Below are 17,707 nucleotides of genomic sequence, written 5' to 3'. Positions count from 1 at the left end.
GTCATTTTTTAGTAGCAATAAACAAAAAACTATGTCAATTGGACATGCTTTGATACTATATATGGCCTTGAATTTTTACTAGATAACATTTTTGTTCGCTTCGGGGATTCCGGATATCGTCAGATTATCGGAATTCCAATGGGGACTATCTGCGCACCACTTATTGCGGACCTCTTTTTGTATTGTTATGAGTTACAATTTATGACAAAAATAAGCAAAGACCCATCAAAACAACATCTGATAAACAAATTTAATAATACTTTTAGATATTTGGATGATATTTTGGCTCTCAATAATGACGACTTCAGTATGTATATTAATGAAATTTATCTTGCTGAACTTACTTTAAATAAAGCTTATACTAATAACGACCACTGCCCTTTCCTCGATCTTGATATCTATATCACTAACGGAAAGCTGAAAACTTAAATTTATGATAAAAGGGATGATTTTTCATTTCCTATCGTTAATTATCCGTTTTTAGATGGTGACGTTCCCTTGTCACCATCTTACGGTGTTTATATATCTCAACTTGTACGATTCGCTCGTGTATGTAACAATGTTTTAGATTTTAACGAGAGAAATTTATGTATTACTGAAAAATTATTACACCCGGGTTTTCGATATCACAAACTAGTCAAAACATTTACTAAATTTTACCATCGGTATAAAGACGTCATTCGTAAATATAGCTCAACATGCAGACATCTTATACGTTCAGGTATTTCACATCCAATTTTTTATGGAAATATTCTTTATAAAGCACAAAGGTGTCAGTATACACCTCAGAAACTTACAAAACCTTTGAATAGACTTATTAAGAAGTGATATAATTACGATACTGTTGTGAAGTCATTAAAGATTGCATATTTGAACTAAGGATTTTCTTACCCCAGGAGTAGATTACCTTAGCCGTATTTGGCAAAACTTTTTTGGAATTTTGGGTCCTCAATGCTCTTCAACTTTGTATTTGTTTGGCTTTTTAACTATTTTGATCTGAGCGTCACTGATGAGTCTTATGTAGAGGAAACGCGCGTCTGGCGTATAAAATTATAATCCTGGTACTTTTGATAACTATTGGTGTTAATATTGAGTCACTGATAAGGTCTTTGCGTCGGAACTAAACACATTTATTCTAAAAACAGTTGTTGGCATGACACGGGTTATGTTCTTCTCATATATGTTATGATGGTATGATACTAAACCCCTAACGGGAAGGAGTGTGCCTGATGTTCATATGATGAAATCATAATCTTTCAGTCAGTTTAATTGAAGTCTGGAGCTGGCATGTCAGCTAACTGCTAGTAGTCTGTTGTTATTTATGTATTATTGTCATTTTATTTTCTTTAGTTACATCTTCTGACATCAGACTCGGACTTCTCTTGAACTGAATTTTAATGTGCGTATTGTTATGCATTTACTTTTCTACATTGGTTAGAGGTATAGGGGGAGGGTTGAGATCTCACAAACATGTTTAACCCCGCCGCAGTTTTGCGCCTGTCCCAAGTCAGGAGCCTCTGGCCTTTGTTAGTCCTGTATTATTTTAATTTTAGTTTCTTGTGTACAATTTGGAAATTAGTATGGCGTTCATTATCACTGAACTAGTATATATTTGTTTAGGGGCCAGCTGAAGGACGCCTCCGGGTGCGGGAATTTCTCGCTACATTGAAGACCTGTTGGTGACCTTCTGCTGTTGTTTTTTTTATTTGGTCGGGTTGTTGTCTCTTTGACACATTCCCCATTTCCATTCTCAATTTTAAGATTTATTACATAAATATAACATATTTTTGGTGGGAAAATAATAATTTTTTTTTTTAATTTGTAGGGTATAGCTAAATTTGTTGGTGAGAATGTCGACAAACTTGAAAGCATTTTTGCGAAATTAGGCATTAAAATAAATAAAGACATTTGGCAACGAGTTAAATCAAAGAGCAAAGAATGGGAAGATGATGAGGAACTTGACGTATTTCAAAAAATTTGGGAAGTTTTTAAGAATTTGGATAAAGATCAGATTACAAATGCATATATTGAATGCACAACAATCATAAAAATTATGAGAAATACCATTCGAAAAATTAACTTTCGAAAAGTCTATCAGAAATGTGTAGAGTGTTTGCAAATACCAGCAGCTTGTTTGCAATATCTGTGGCCATGTCAAATGAAGCAGTTATCGACTGATTCACAGTTTGCTGATATACTTCACCTACAAAAAGAAGTTGCCGGAGCCTGTAGAAAATTGCAAATATCCGAGGCATACTTGAAAGGAATAGAGAATCACGATAACCTTGCAAAAATTGATGTTCACAGATTAGAGACATTTTCAATAAACGACGGAGCTGAATGTTTAGGAAAGTTACAGAAGATAATCGAAAAGGAAATTACAAGCAAAGACAAACATGTTTTAAAAAGAACTATAGAGTTAATGAAAATGTACCTGGACGTACAAACTTTAAGGTATTCTTACATCACTCGCCTCTGCTGCGTTGTTCGTTCAATCGATCCGCAGTCACCTACGTTAGCCGGTCTTGAAATGGTGTTTGATAAGGAAGAAGAGAGTGAAATAAAGTTCCTCAAAATCTTTGAACAACCGAAGTATGAAAATGTAACATTTTTTGCATTATTCAATCTCACGGAACACAATTCTATTTTCAAATATTTACAAATTAAAAGAATTGTATGTCAAGATCTAACCAAAGCCCTACATAGAAAGAGATTTGTTATTCATTCCGAAAAATGGCCTAAATGTTCTGTAGAAATGGTTAACGTTTGGGGGGGTCACCTTCTAGGTAGATATAACGTTCTTGACTTACAAGCCACGTGTTTCGAGTTTGAAGCAATTTCTGGAGTTGATAATGCATTCCGCTTCAAATCAGTGAAATGGCCAGAGAGTTTTGTTTATTTGGAAACGGCTGATATGAAGTTATGGGGCACTATGAAAAAAGATGCTCCAAATAGAGAATGGAATATATTTCGGCTTCCAGATGGAAAATACATGATCTCCAATCGAGTACGTCCCGGCATGTTCATTTACATGACTAGCATTTTGGGAAGTCTGAAGGCTGCAGATGGTGATCATGGAGATGAAGGGCACTGGAATTTTACTCGATGAGTAAATTTGATTAACAATGTTAAACACTAGTTAATCGTATATTGCAAGGAATGGTACGAAAACTAGCTGATTTAAAATCCATACCTAATAAACTATAATCAAGATTGTTGAATGTAGTTGTATATATATATACATATATGTAATGTAACAAATTTTAAAGCTAGTAGTAGTGATAAATGATATCAATATTATAGTATTGTTTGTATCCGTAAAATCATTAGCTAAGCAAAACACGGCTTGAATAAAAAGCTACATTTTTGTTGTGTTTGAACGTTTTCAAATATGCAAACTGCTAAGATTTAAAACATCAGTGAAATACTATGACATTATTTTTTTTCTCAATACTATTTAAGTCTTAACATATCAATGAATAACAATGTTTGCGTGTAAACTTACACCCTCGTGCCGATTAGATATTCAGCAAAAATATCCTTTACCATAATATATCATGGCGGTCAGTATGTTAATTCATCTGATGTGTCCAAAAAAGACCACCAACCTACGACTGGAAAAAAGATTACTCTAGCTAATTAAGATTGCAATCGAACGCACCTTCAATATTCAGTATTCGAACTCGCAACCTCAGTATTGACGACGAGCTAGTGATCACCTCATCTATCCTCTTCATACTCGTCGGTATTTAAGGCCCTGATACATTTTATCCATTCTACACGGCCTGTATGTACTGTTCTTGCTGTAGGCCAGCTGTTCCATTCAAGTGATTTTTTTGTTCAGGTACTACAGTTGGTCTCCAGGTGGTTTTTGGACGTCCAACTTTCCTCTTTCTCTCAGGTTTCCATGTCAGTTCAAATTAGCATATACAGTTGGTATCCATCCTTAGTACATGGCGAATCCATCTCCATCGCCTTTCTATTATATCATCAATTAGCTTTTGTGTTCTAGCTTTTATGTGGAGGTTTTCATTTGATATAGTATCGGGCCATCTTATTTTCAGTATCTGTCTTAAACATCTGCTTTTGCTAAATTGGCCTTTAGCTTTCTTCATCCTGTTGTCCATGGTCATTGTAACAACCACCTTTTGCTGTTACTATTCCTCCTAGGCAAGTGAAGGTATCAACATCAACTAGGTCTTTATCATTTAACTTCAATAGGTTGTTATTTGTGGTGTTCATTCCTTTTGTTTTAGAGTTGTTAATCTTTAGTCCTATTTTGCTTGCATTTTCTTGATGTTTATCTGTTTTCAGTTGTATGTGTTGGGATTTGGAAGACAGTAGTGCTAGGTTTCAACAAAATCAAGGTCTTCTGTCTTCTAGTTTTGTGGTTAATTTACATCTAACTCCTGTTTCATGATCTTTAATAGTTTGTTTCATGACATAGTCAATAGATAACAGCAATAAGAAACCAGACATCACACATCCTTGTTTTTCTCCCGATTTTACTTTAAACAATTCCAATTGTATTCCTTCGTCTATGACTGCACACTCAAATGAGTCGTGAACGAGTTTTATAACTGTGATGAGTTTGTCTGGGATGTGATAAGCTTTTAAGATGGACCATAAGCTTTCCCTGTAGATGCTATCAAACGCCTTTTCAAGTCTACAATGTTGATGTACCATGGAACATTCCATTCCGAACATTGTTCTATGATGTTTCTTAAAGTCAAAAATGTGTTCGGTAGTGCTTTTATCCCTTCTGAAGCCAGCTTGTTCTTGTCTCAGCTATTCGTCTATTCCCTCTTGTACTCTTTGGATGACAATTTTAGTGAATACCTTACTTGACACAGAAAGTAGTGCTCTGCATCTGTAGTGATCACAGCATGTTTCTATCTCCTTTCTTTACTATTTTAACTATCAGACCTTTATTCCACTCTTTTGGTATTTCATCTCTAATCCTTAGCATATTGTAAAGCTTATTTAAATACTGTGTGGTTGTTATATTGTATCTTTTTTAGTATCTCAGCTGTTATGCCATCTATGCCTCCTGACTTTCCATTTTTTTTAATCTTTTCAAGGCTTTTTTTAATATCATCTTTCCTGATTGGACCCGTATCTGGCAGGCTAGTGATACAGTAAACAAATTAATTAGACTGCTCAGCAACCGAGCGTATTGATTTGCATTTACTGTATCAATGTGAAAATTAGTGGTAGTCATCGTACAAACACCATCAAATATCGCAAATTTGCAAAAATTGCAAAACTTAGAGTCATTCATTAATTACCAATATGTTCAATGTTTACCCGAAATGTTTGGTGGGGTCCGTATTGCTCAGTTTAAGAAAGTTTGGTGCAGAGGTTTTACTTGTTTGGCTATTCGCTGTCTCTCGGGTTTTGCCATAGCGGTTGTCGCGATTTCTTTTCGACTTGCGAGTTTGAAATGACATTTGATCTCTTCCTATCCCTTTTTATGATATATAACTCGTCAAATGTTTATTATTTGTCAGATTAGGCGCGCGTCTCAAAATAATCACAATAGTTAGATGGCCAATTCATACACGATGTTGAAGAACCTTTAACACAAAACATTTTGAAATGTTAAGGACCTGAATTATCTTCATAGTTAAACAAAGCTGTGTGCTGGATTAACACTATCATATCGAATGTTTCACTGTAGCAAAATAGTAAAACTAATAACAAAAATTCTACTTGGATTTCCAAATCATGATATGCAGCAGTAGTCAAACAACTGAATATTGAACTTCTATCGTATCAGTCTAGATTTTTTATATATGATTTACGTTGTATGTATTCTTTATTTTGTTATTTATTGTAATTTAAAAATATAATTTACACAATTTGTAATTCAAATCGATCCTGGATAGCAAACTTGATCGAACAATACATTAAACATGATATGCGTTCTTCAGAACTAATTATAAATAAGTGTTACTGTGTGGATATGTGTTTTTGTTTTATAAATATTATATATCTTACCTCCTACATGTATACATTTCTAGGAATATGATTGGTTAAAAGCGTCCTCGTGGAGACCGTGAATATTCAATACTAGGTTAGTAGGGAGAAGGGGCTTAACTTAATACACGGTTAGTAGTGGATTTACGACTTAGCACTGTTTGATTATTTAAATTAACGTATTGAAAGTTCTGTTTAATATTGTTATATCAAGGTTGTCGATATCAAAAAGTTGTTATCCTGATTAGAGTAATTTCTCGCAATTTGATTGGCTGATATTGTCCTAATAAATTTCAGTACAATTTTTTATCACGTCAATTGGAATTATTTCCATTATCTATTACGTCAATTGGAATTATCTCCCTCATACCATTGACCTTATATGTAAAAAAAAAAAAAAAAAAAAAAAAAAAACAGTTGAGTTGCTTTGTAGTCATAATATTTTTAATTTTTTACAGTTTTAGATTTAATTTCTAAAATATATTTGTTGATATTTTCCTAAAGTGGATTTAAATATAATAATATAATGAATATGTAATATTATAAAATCAGGATAAATTCGTTACACAGTGTTCAAATGTCCTAATACGGAATTTATCGGGTCACCCGATATGAATTTTATTGACCCGATAAATTCTCATACTAGGACAATTCCGCACTGTAACTAATATTGTTTGCATTACTTTTTTAATGCAGACAAATTGAAGAAGGTTCTTAATATTGAACACTTTAATATAGAAATAAGAAGATTTGTTATGAAAGCAAATGAGACAACTCTAGTCTAAATTCAACAAATAAAAATAGTCGGGAAGATAAATTCGTTACATAGTGTGCTAGTGACCTAATATGCTATATACGCTTCGCCCTCATCCCAAATGGAATTTACTGACCCTGAATTTATCCTATTAGGTCTCTTACACACTGTGTAACTGATAATATTTGTCAGGAATGGCGTCAACTTTTGACATATATTATTAGTTACACAGTGCGTAATTGTCCTAATACGAGAATTTATCGGGTCAATAAAATTTATATCGGGTGAGGCGAAATTCCGTATTAGGACAATTGAACACTTTGTAACGAATTTATCCTGATTTTGTTATATTACATATTATTATATTTAAATTCAATATAATGACAATATTAACCAAATATATTTTAGATATTTAATCTAAAACTGTGAAAAATTTAAATATTAGGACTATGAAGCAACCTGGTTTTTTTTTTAAATTATTAGGTCAATGGTAGAAGGGATCCCAATTGACGTAATAAATAAGGGAGATAATTCATATTGACGTAATAAAAAATTGTACTGAAATTTATTAGGACAATATCAGCCAATCAAATTGCGAGAAACTACTCTAAATTAGGATAAATATATATATCACATTCTAACTAGTTTACGACAATATTTCTTGGAAAAAAGTTATTTGACAATTTTCGATACGGAGATTCGTCTGATATTGACTGTACGATATTTATACCACCTGATTTCTAATACCTTAATTTGAAAACCGAATGTTGGTTATGACATTAATCTTGCTCTATGTGTTCCTGAAAAAATCATTCAATGTTATCATTCAGCAATCAAGATAAATTTAAAGTAGCAATGAGTGATCACCCATATGGGATATAAATTTCCCAACTTATTTGATATTCAAGAGCTTGCAGCTCCTATTCAGACTTTGTAAAATGTCACCAGTATCTGAGAAGAAAGTTGATGAACTATGAGTATGTTAAAGAACGTCTCGTCCTTTTTTTTTCTAAAGTTCACCAGAAGGTACCTTGTTGATAAATATTCCGTATCAACTTCACAAATAATACATGATGGTCTTGATGTATAGATTCTGCGTACTGACGCTGTTTATAATTTTCACTCAGTGTTATATTGGTTTTGTATTTGTCTTTGTTCAATTATTTATATTATTTTAACTGTTTGGTCTGTTTTGTGTGATATCCATTTGACGTGGCACGGTACTTCCCGTCAATGTGTTTGTATTATCTTTCATTTTTGCTGGTGTGTTTTGAATATGCGTTTTTTGGGGGTTTCCTTGTTTCTTATAGCGTAAATGTTTCTGTAATTATACCTAACATAAATTTTGATTTTATAACGCCGCATACCACCATTCTCTATAAGAAATTATAAAAGTTTTGAACGACAAAATTTCTTTTTTGTGACATTTGCATTTTCTGACGCACAACATAGTGGAGGCGCTAGGATCTTAGCAAACACATCACAGGAATTGTGCAAATGATGATACAAGCAATAAAATTAGCACAAAGCATCATTGTTATGTACTTTTTACGAAAAAACTGCTGGCAATTAGAAAATTTCGTTTTTTCAAGATGGCCACCACCTTTTCTAAAACAGCTGTTTTTTCCAAATTGAATTACTTCTTTTCTAGAAAACGTTTTCTTTGACCTTCTTTAACTAACAAATATTATCAGATTTGTAGAATACCTATTTTATATGTGTCGTATATACTAGAAATGAATATTTGCGCATGCGTGAGAATGTAACAAAATTCACACACACACATTCAAACTATAATAATATTGGCTGAGCAATGTCAGTTGGAATGGCCACTTTTTTACGGAGAACACATGTTTATCGTCGTGTTTGGTGGATTGTTCATTAAAACGGCTTAATTAGTTTAAATTTCTGAGTGATATATTGCGTGATAGTTGATGGACATGTGCCCTAACTGAAGCCAATTTTGCAACACCTTGAATGGCAGATGCTTTTCGTGTATGTTCAAATGTAATTAGGAATATACACGTGTATCAAATGACTGCATGCGGTTTGGTTGAATTTATAATACCAGCCGTTATGAAAGCGTAAACACAGAAAATATAGTTCATGACTCTGTGACGTTCAAATATTTGATCAACGGGTGTAAGGAAAATGATTCAGATTTAGTACTTTACAAACAGTCCATACCAAACATGATACCAATCATGGTTTTGATCGTGTAAATTATGCTCGATGGTTACCGATCCATCTCCAAGATATGGTTTCCCTTAACGAACATCACCCACAGTTGGCAATGAAATTTGCAAATGGTATTTTTTACTGTACGTAAGACCAGTTAGTTGATTTCTTATATTACAAATGATCAGGCACACTCACAGAATAATGAGTCGTGAACGGTGATGTTTGTACCATACATTCAATCGAATATCCCTTCGAGACGAAGATGGTAGCTGGACCAGAGGTCAGGAGACTGGTAGACGAGTTTAAAAAGCCATGCTACGACAGATGAACTGCGCCTTGAAGACTCTACGAAACACAAAAGCATTTCTTTGAAAGTCTTTAAAGGCTTTCTTAAGTGATAAACGAGTTTGAAAATCCAGTTCTAGAAGATTTGTACAACATTTACTCTTTTAAGGAAATGGTTGATTCAGAAGTAGGTAAGATATGAACATAAACTCCAAGATATTGGGTTCAAATAGTACGATCTTTTAAAGGAAATGCGAAACGAAGGATAATCTGCTAACGGTATTTTTATCCAGATGAATTCGAAATAGAACTTTTCCATATAAAAGCCGCTAAATGAAACCGGAAACTTCTTTGCACAGCTAGAGAACCTGAACACTAAAAAGTAAAATCACAAAAATACTGAACTCAGAGGAAAATCAATGAGGAAAGTCCATAATACATGGCAAAATCAAATAACAAAACGCATCAAAAACGAATGGACAAGAACTGTCATACTCCTGACTTGGTAACTGCAATCTTTTTTTCTAGACTTTTCATTTCTTCTTTAGCCATTAAAACCAAACTGCTCCTCTGTTTTTGTATCAGGGTTTGGTATTAAATCGCAGCAAATGGGTATACTTAAAAAAAAAGTAAAAACACAAAAATACTGAACTCTGAGGAAAAATGGATAACAACTGTCATATTTCCTGACTTGGTACAGGCATTTTCTTATGAAGAAAATGGTGGATTGAACCTGGTTTTATAGCTAGCTAAACCTCTCACTTGTATGACAGTAGCATCAAATTTCATTACATTGTCAACAATGCATGAACAAAACAAACACACTAAAAGAGTTAAAATGTCAAAAATAGAGGCACAGCAATCAACATTGTGCTATCATCTTAATATCACTATAAAACCAACAAATGTAACGAAGAAGCACAAAAAGGTAAACATCAAATTTAACATACTCATATTGCTTTTCTTAAACGAAATAATTTATCTTTTTAAAGTCTACCCCTAAAGGATAGAAGGTTTTCAGTACTGGTGAAAATTGCGCGTTTGAAATTCGCACAGGTAGACATACAAATAATTTTGTCGTTCGATTGACGGCATACATATATGCAGAGTCACGTAAAGTAGATATAACTAAAAACAGACTTAACAGTAGAAGTAATAATAATAGACAAAATAAATGTGTGTTCAAAGTATGACGGGATACATAATTACAGTTTCACGTCAAATGTATATCATAAAAAACAGACTTAACAGAAAAAGTAGTATTATTGAATGAAATAGTTTTGTCATTCATAGTATGTCAAGATCCATAAGTAAAAGTAATATTGATAAATGAAATAATTTTGTCGTTCAAAGTATGATGTTTTACATAACCATAGAGTCACTTCAAAAAAATATCTAAAAAAACTGACTTAACAGTACAAGTAATATTAATAAAGACAAATAAAAGAATACTATAACACGTTATTAAGATGATAACCATTTTGCGACTTGCCATCAGCTGATTCCAATTCTGACGCATTTATCGGAGGTGGGGAAGCAATGACTAATTTATTGCCACAACTATGGGCAAACATATTGGATGATTATGCAAATGATATCATACTGCCTTACATAAAATCTTCCTTCGAAAAGTATATAAGAGTAAACATCGATTTGATGTTTACTTAAAAAAATATTTTAAGGCTGGGACAAAAACAATAGGCAAAGTATTTGTGCTAGACGGAACGATGTTGGTTCTGGAATAACACCAATGATTTGGAGTAGTTTGTCTGAAGATGACAACAAAACGGAATTGTTCAACTTTCTGGCCGACAGAATTCATTCTTTAAAGGCTAATGAAAATGAGTATGTCACTCATCAAGGTGATAATATTCTTTGCAATTTCAATACGGATAATTGCCAGCTATCCCTTTATAACCATGAAAAAAGCAGATACACGAATGATTGTCTATGATAATCATGCCGCTGAAAATGGTTGAAAAAGTAGTTTTGCATCGTTTTGACATAAATGTAGTAGTATTAGAAAATGCAGTTTTCGCACGATTAGGTGTAGACAAATTGTAGATAGGTTTTTGAAGGAATAGATAAGTATCGATGGCTTCCTGCGCATGTCAGATTAACTTTGATTGGTCCTACTGTAACAGCTTTTCCTTTCTTACGTGCATATATATAGTGGGTGTTTCGGCACCGGAAAGTGAAGAGGTCAGCTTGGCAGACATTGCAAGTATTCTCCGATTTAATGGACGTTTTTGTCCGATTTTGTATGAAGAGAGACATGAACATCATAGAAGTATTTGTGGGCATCATGTACGGAAACATCACCGTTTGCTGTTAAGGAGGCACGATTAAAATCGTTTGCATGAAAGCAGCGGCCTTATGATGCTATTCCGCCTACCACAAAATCAGTATCATTATCTGTGGTAGGTGGAATAGCATCATAATTAATGCTGCTGTTTTCATGCAAACGATTTTAATCTTCTGGAACACACCAAAGGAGGAGCATATGAAGTTGGACATGTTTGGGCTCGTCCGAATTTATACCAAGTCGTGAACACATGAGATGGGTTAAAAAAAAATAACCAATGACAAACGAAAACCAAAATGGACTTCTTTGGTGGCCACTGATCCTCGTGTCATGATTTTTTAAAATGTGGATGCAAAAAATTCACCTGTGTTGGTAACTATGACGCTATCGTTCTGGCCTTCAGCGTATTGGTAACTGTCAGATAATACCAAATAATTATAAGATAAGCAATATGTCTTTCTTTACAAACTATATATGCATTTACACTTAAAACAGTCAGTATTATCTCTTATTTAGTTGATAGAAATGATATAACTGACATTTTTCACGTTTTACCGCCATTTTGGGAGCGGAACTCACTTTTCTTCTTCATTTAGGAATTGTTTTTTCGTACTTTAGAAACTGTAGTTAAGGTTTTATCAAAACTTACATTGGATTATACTTATTACACAGCTTTCAAAAGATTTACGAAATGAAACGAATTGGATAAGACGCCATTTGCAAGATTAACGGTGGCCATCTTTTTTATGGCCAGCAGCTGACTTTTTTTAATTATCATATAGTCCACCAATATACCAAATGTCATGATTGTATCACGATTTGCACAATTATGTCCATAATTTCTCGGATTTCTCCCACTAATCATATAATAGTTCTTGAAAAACTGGTCATTATCGTGATATATGGACTGCCCACAGGACAGTGGTATTGACTAAGATAGTGATAATGACTGAGCCGAAGGCGAGGTCATTGTCGCTGTCTCAGTCAATACCACTGTCCTACGGGCAGTCCATGTATCACGACAATGACCAGTTTTTCAAGAACTATTATATGATTATTGCATTTAGAAACCATGTTTTGGAAAATTCTCATAAATTTAAAATGCCTACAGCGAACTCGAGTAGTTGTACGATTTTCATGGCAAAGAGTGAAGACCAGTCGTAGTAATACTGCCATTAATTTTAATGCATTTGTTTCAGTATATAAATACTTAATCAAGTTATCTTTAATTCTATAATTAACGAAAACATATAATAAACAAATCAACTACTTAAATATAATATTAAAAACAGGAACATGTTTTTTAAAAGGTAATTTAAAATCAGTATACACAGAGAAACCACGCCCCACCGGTCATTTACAGAGAAATCACGCCCCAACGGTCATTATTAGAGGAAAAACACGCCCCAACGGTCATTATCAGACGGAAACCCCCATCGGTCTTTAACATGTAAAAATTCATTAATTACCGGTTTTCTGATCCGTTTTTTTCTGTTAATGACCGATGGAATTTATTACTGAAGAATAATGAATGTCCTGTGACCCCTTTTAATCCAATAAGAGAATATTATTCTCAACCGATATGAAATAACAAACGAAACAAGGAATGTGTTTTTTATTTGATAGATGCTTTGTATGTTTTTGTATATGTTTGTCTGTCTTGATATTGTAACACAGTGATGACTGCTGTAACCATAGTTTGACTATTTTACCGACCATGTAGTTATCAAAAGAACCAGGATTATAATTTAGTACGTAAGACGCGCGTTTCTTCTACATAAAGATTCATCAGTGACACTCATATCAAAATAGTTATAAAGCCAAACAAGTACAAAATTGAAGAACATTGAGGATCCAAAATTCAAAAAGGTTGTGCCAAATACGCAGTTGCATGTCTGTTTTGTGCACGCATCGTAGTAAAAAAAAACAGAATTAGATGCGACTGTCATAGCAGTGAGAGTTTTAGCGCTATAAAACCAGGTTCAATCCACCATTTTCTGCATTTGAAAATGTCTGTACTAAGTCAGGAATATGACAGTTTTTGTTGTTCGTTTTGTGTTTTTTATCCTTTGATTTTGCCTTTTGAATAGGGACACTAAGTTTTGAATTTTCCTCAGAGTTAAGTATTTTGTGATTTTACTTTTTTCTGATATGACAACACTCCCAGTTTGTATTTATATATAATCAAGATAAGGTGCGTATATGTTTACCCTCAAAATATTCAATCGATGGTTTAATATTCAATATTCAACAATTGAAATTCCTTATAATTTCTTTTACATTGTAATTTTTTTTTCATCTTATTTCCAAACTTCGCAAAAAAAATCAAAAATTGATATTATGTTCATTCTGTATAAAAATGCTCAAATTTAGAGATATTAAAGTTTTATTCAGCTAGATAAGAGATCACCATCGATTTTAAATTTTGAGTATCAGTTTTCTACGGAAGCCGATAAGGGCCATTCAAAAAAATAAAATTATGTCGTAATTACGACATGGCATGTCGTAATTTCGACATAACATGTCGTTATTACGACATTGCTTTCTCGTAATTTCGACATAATATGTCGTTATTACGACATCGCTATGACGTAGTTTCGACATAACATTTCGTTATAACGACATCGCTATGTCGTAATTTCGACATATCATGTCGTTATATAACGACATCGCTATATATAAAATAATATGTATTATGATTGCCAAGAGACTAAATGACACAGAAATTAACAACTATAGGTCATTATAATGCCCCTGATAATTAGAAAAGCCCCCGCATTATGCTATAAAGGAGGGAGGGAAGATACCAGAGGTAGAGTCCCCGAAATGCTGTTATTAATTAATTATTAGCTCCCTTGGTAAAACTCCAAATTTCACATTTAATGTATTTCATTGTTAAATAATTTACATGAAGCTTGATGAATACATATTTGTTAATTGCATAGCTTTTGCTATTTGAATTCATTGGTTAGAGATATTTACTTATAATATTGTAAAGTTTAATATTTGCAGCGTCGCAAAATCTTTGGCTACCTTCTTTGGATACCTTCAGTGAGAAACTTATATATTTTATAGAACCTTTCTTAGGTTAATCAAATACCCGCTGGGGAAGGGACGTATAACCAGACAAGGTCCAAGTACATTTCTAGGAATTAAGATGTGGAAGTATCAATCCAACCAAAGCAAGACAAGCTTTCCGTCTCCCTAATTAAAAGCGCAAACTACATGGTTGGTTTCTTGCAATACGGGTCAAGTGAAGTATTGATTTCTACTGTCAAACGTTGGGCACGATGTTCCTACAACCCCTAGGATTTAAAACAGAATCTTCAAAATTTCATCCGCAAAACAAAATAAAAATGCTAGAAAACACGAACCAACAAATTCAATAAGAAAGCTCTGTGAAAAAAACCCGGATATCCAACGTTACATTTATGGAAAACGGTTTTAACCCTTATGTAATATGTAAAGTGATCCTATTTCTTATTCTCTGATCTTCTTGATTCTTGGCAGGAACAACGACATGTGTCGGTTCTTTTTGGCGTTTAAGCCGTTATTTTGCCAAATTTCATTTGACTCGGTGGCTGCATATTAGGCTGGAATAAGAAAAATGTCCAACGACGTTTTTCGTTAACTCAACGACTGAAAGTGAATTTTATAAGTAGATATAGCAGAAAATGAATAAAAAGAGTAAGACAATATTAATATCTAACAAAAGTACAAAAATATGCCTCGTGTGAGTTCAAATATTGCTGATTAAATAAAATCTTCTCTATACGGTCGTTTTTCAAACGGTAGCCATTTTGTCCAAGTTGATATTTCATTTTTCAAAGCAGTTAATGCGTATTTCTTAAAATTGATCAAAACAAAACTTAGATACACGAAGAGTAAAAAATGCCAAGATTCTTTTCTTATTTACTACATATTTGGTTCTTAAAGGAATAAAATGCTTCCACACATTACAAAACGGTAGCCAATTTGTCCAAACGTCTGAAAACGTCTAAAATCCTAAAGACGCTAATTTTCGACGTTACATGTTCGAAAGTTTCAATTAAATGTTCATGATAATTAAAACAAATCGTGTTTTGAAATTTAAAAAAGGAGGTTGATGATTGCTGCCGAAAAAAAGAATAGTGCATGTTGCTATAGACTCCGCCCGGTGACATAGGTTCGACACAGGTTAAATTTTGCAATTTTTATTGATCGTTTATAGCTTTTAAACGATTTATTTAAACTTAAACTTCGTCTAACGTTTGCTAAGAAAAATTGGAGACACCAAGACAGTCCTCTAAATGTAAAATGCGAATTAAAATTTATGTTACGGAAGTACTCCGAAATATATCATTTAAAGTCGTCACTTTAATAAAGTGCAATCACCAAAATTAAGACTTAATTCCAGTTCACAGAATGTTTTACTTCGCGATTTGTCCTAATATTCATATGCTATTACTGTCATAGTTCACCTTTATTTCAAAGAAGTCAAGAAGTTTGCGCTAATTTAAAGGGAGATGGAATGCTTGGCTTTCTATATCAATGCGCATGTATACTGAGTGCCAATGAAAACAGTTTTGTTTTTCAAAAATATCTTATAATTTTTATTTTCTTTATATTAGAACTTTGTATAGTTGGTTTAAAATGACTTTTAAGACAATTGGCGACAACTTTACGGTTGAGTGATTTTTGGAACAAATGCGAAGTATTAAGGGTTATTTTGAACGTACATAAACCGAGTTCACCGCTTTTCAACCTACGCACCATTTTCACGATTTTGTCATTTAAAACTTGGCTAATGTCATGAATTTTCCCGCCCTTATTGTAAGGAAACTGCAATAAACATTTGAGTAAATGCCAGGAATTTCTGACAACCAGCGACATGCAGTTTGAGGCATGATCCAATGAAGCCTTTCACTGCATACAACTACGAGAAGACTGAAGTTGTAGCCTCTACAATAACCCAAATCATCCACAAATTCAACCAAAATGGATCATTAAATGATAAGCGACATCCCGGGGTACACAAAGCAAGAAACGCTTAGCCAGACCGATACATTTGGTCTTAAATATATTCGATATTGAGTCTGATGGGTGAACGAAGGTCACGAGAGTTCAATGGTGGTCATGGTAAATCCTTAGGAGCAATTTCCGTAAAGAACCATTTGCGCAGAAATTGTTAAAGAGCACCAACGTCTTTCCTTAGTGACATCTAAACGACCGTAAAACGTAAATATCGAATTCTGTAGACCAAAAATAACTCATTGTGCAAAAAAACCGTCAGTGGTGGTAACATAGACATTTGGCACACATCTTGGCCAAAAGTCATGTGTTTCGCCCGATTTTGGTCCCATCGAGCGAATTTTACATCAGATTGGGCATGGTTTAGACGATGAAAACCACCACCAATATCATAAAGTCAGCTTGAGTTTGATATGCGGGATAAGTGGAACAACATTCCTTGAAATCACATTAAACGTCCGTGATGATTAGTTCCACGGCGTTGTCGAGATTGCGTTGCACAATGGGGTTGTAAAATGTTTTGTTAGGACTGTGAGTTGATGATTCGACATTGGATGTTTCGTTTACCTATAGCGTCGGAAAGATGACAATGAAACATTTTTGTTTCATATCGATCTATTGTTAGAATTGTTAATTTCAAGAACAATTTATTTTGAAAGATTATCATTTCTAATATAAATTTTATTCTTGAAAAACCAAGTGTTGCGTTTTCATAGCAACTCAGTACATATATGTTTCAATTTATTATCATGTGGCTCTACGTTTCTTACACGGTCTGTAATTAATTTCATGGGATCCATGAAATATATGAGTTTCTCACTGAAAGTATCCAAAGAAGGTAACCACAGATTTTGCGACGATGCAAATATTAAACTTAACAATATAAATAAATTTCTTTAACCAATGAATTCAATAGCAAAAGCTATATGCAATTAACAAATAGATACTTATTAATTAGCTTCATGTAAATTATTTAACAATGACATACATTAAATATGAAATTTTGAGTTTTACCAAGGGAGCTAATAATAAATTAATAACATTGTCTGCCACACAGCATTTTGGGGACTTCCCCTCTTGTATCTTTCCTCCCTCTTTTATAGTTGACTATGCGGGGGCATTTCTAAATATTGGGGGCATTTTGATGACCTATAGTTGTAAATTTCTGTGTTTTTTAGACTCTTGGCAATGAT

The 17,707-nt window shown here is 33.4% G+C and overlaps 1 protein-coding gene across 1 annotated transcript; it reads left to right on the top strand.

The window, feature by feature from the left end:
- Positions 1-2,158: 2,158 nt before the first annotated feature.
- On the top strand, positions 2,159-3,109 carry LOC134692216 (toxin CfTX-A-like). The gene has a single exon (XM_063552666.1). It carries the CDS (start codon positions 2,159-2,161, stop codon positions 3,107-3,109), a length of 951 nt encoding a protein of 316 aa, XP_063408736.1.
- The last annotated feature ends 14,598 nt before the right edge of the window (positions 3,110-17,707 follow it).

The sequence above is a fragment of the Mytilus trossulus genome, chromosome 12 (genome assembly GCF_036588685.1).
Source record: "Mytilus trossulus isolate FHL-02 chromosome 12, PNRI_Mtr1.1.1.hap1, whole genome shotgun sequence".
Classification (NCBI taxonomy): domain Eukaryota; kingdom Metazoa; phylum Mollusca; class Bivalvia; order Mytilida; family Mytilidae; genus Mytilus; species Mytilus trossulus.
This window is presented reverse-complemented; position numbering and strand designations above follow the sequence as displayed.

Excerpts from the sequence above, each read along its gene's own strand:
- LOC134692216 (XM_063552666.1), top strand. The coding sequence starts at position 2,159 with ATGAAGCAGTTATCGACTGATTCACAGTTTGCTGATATACTTCACCTA.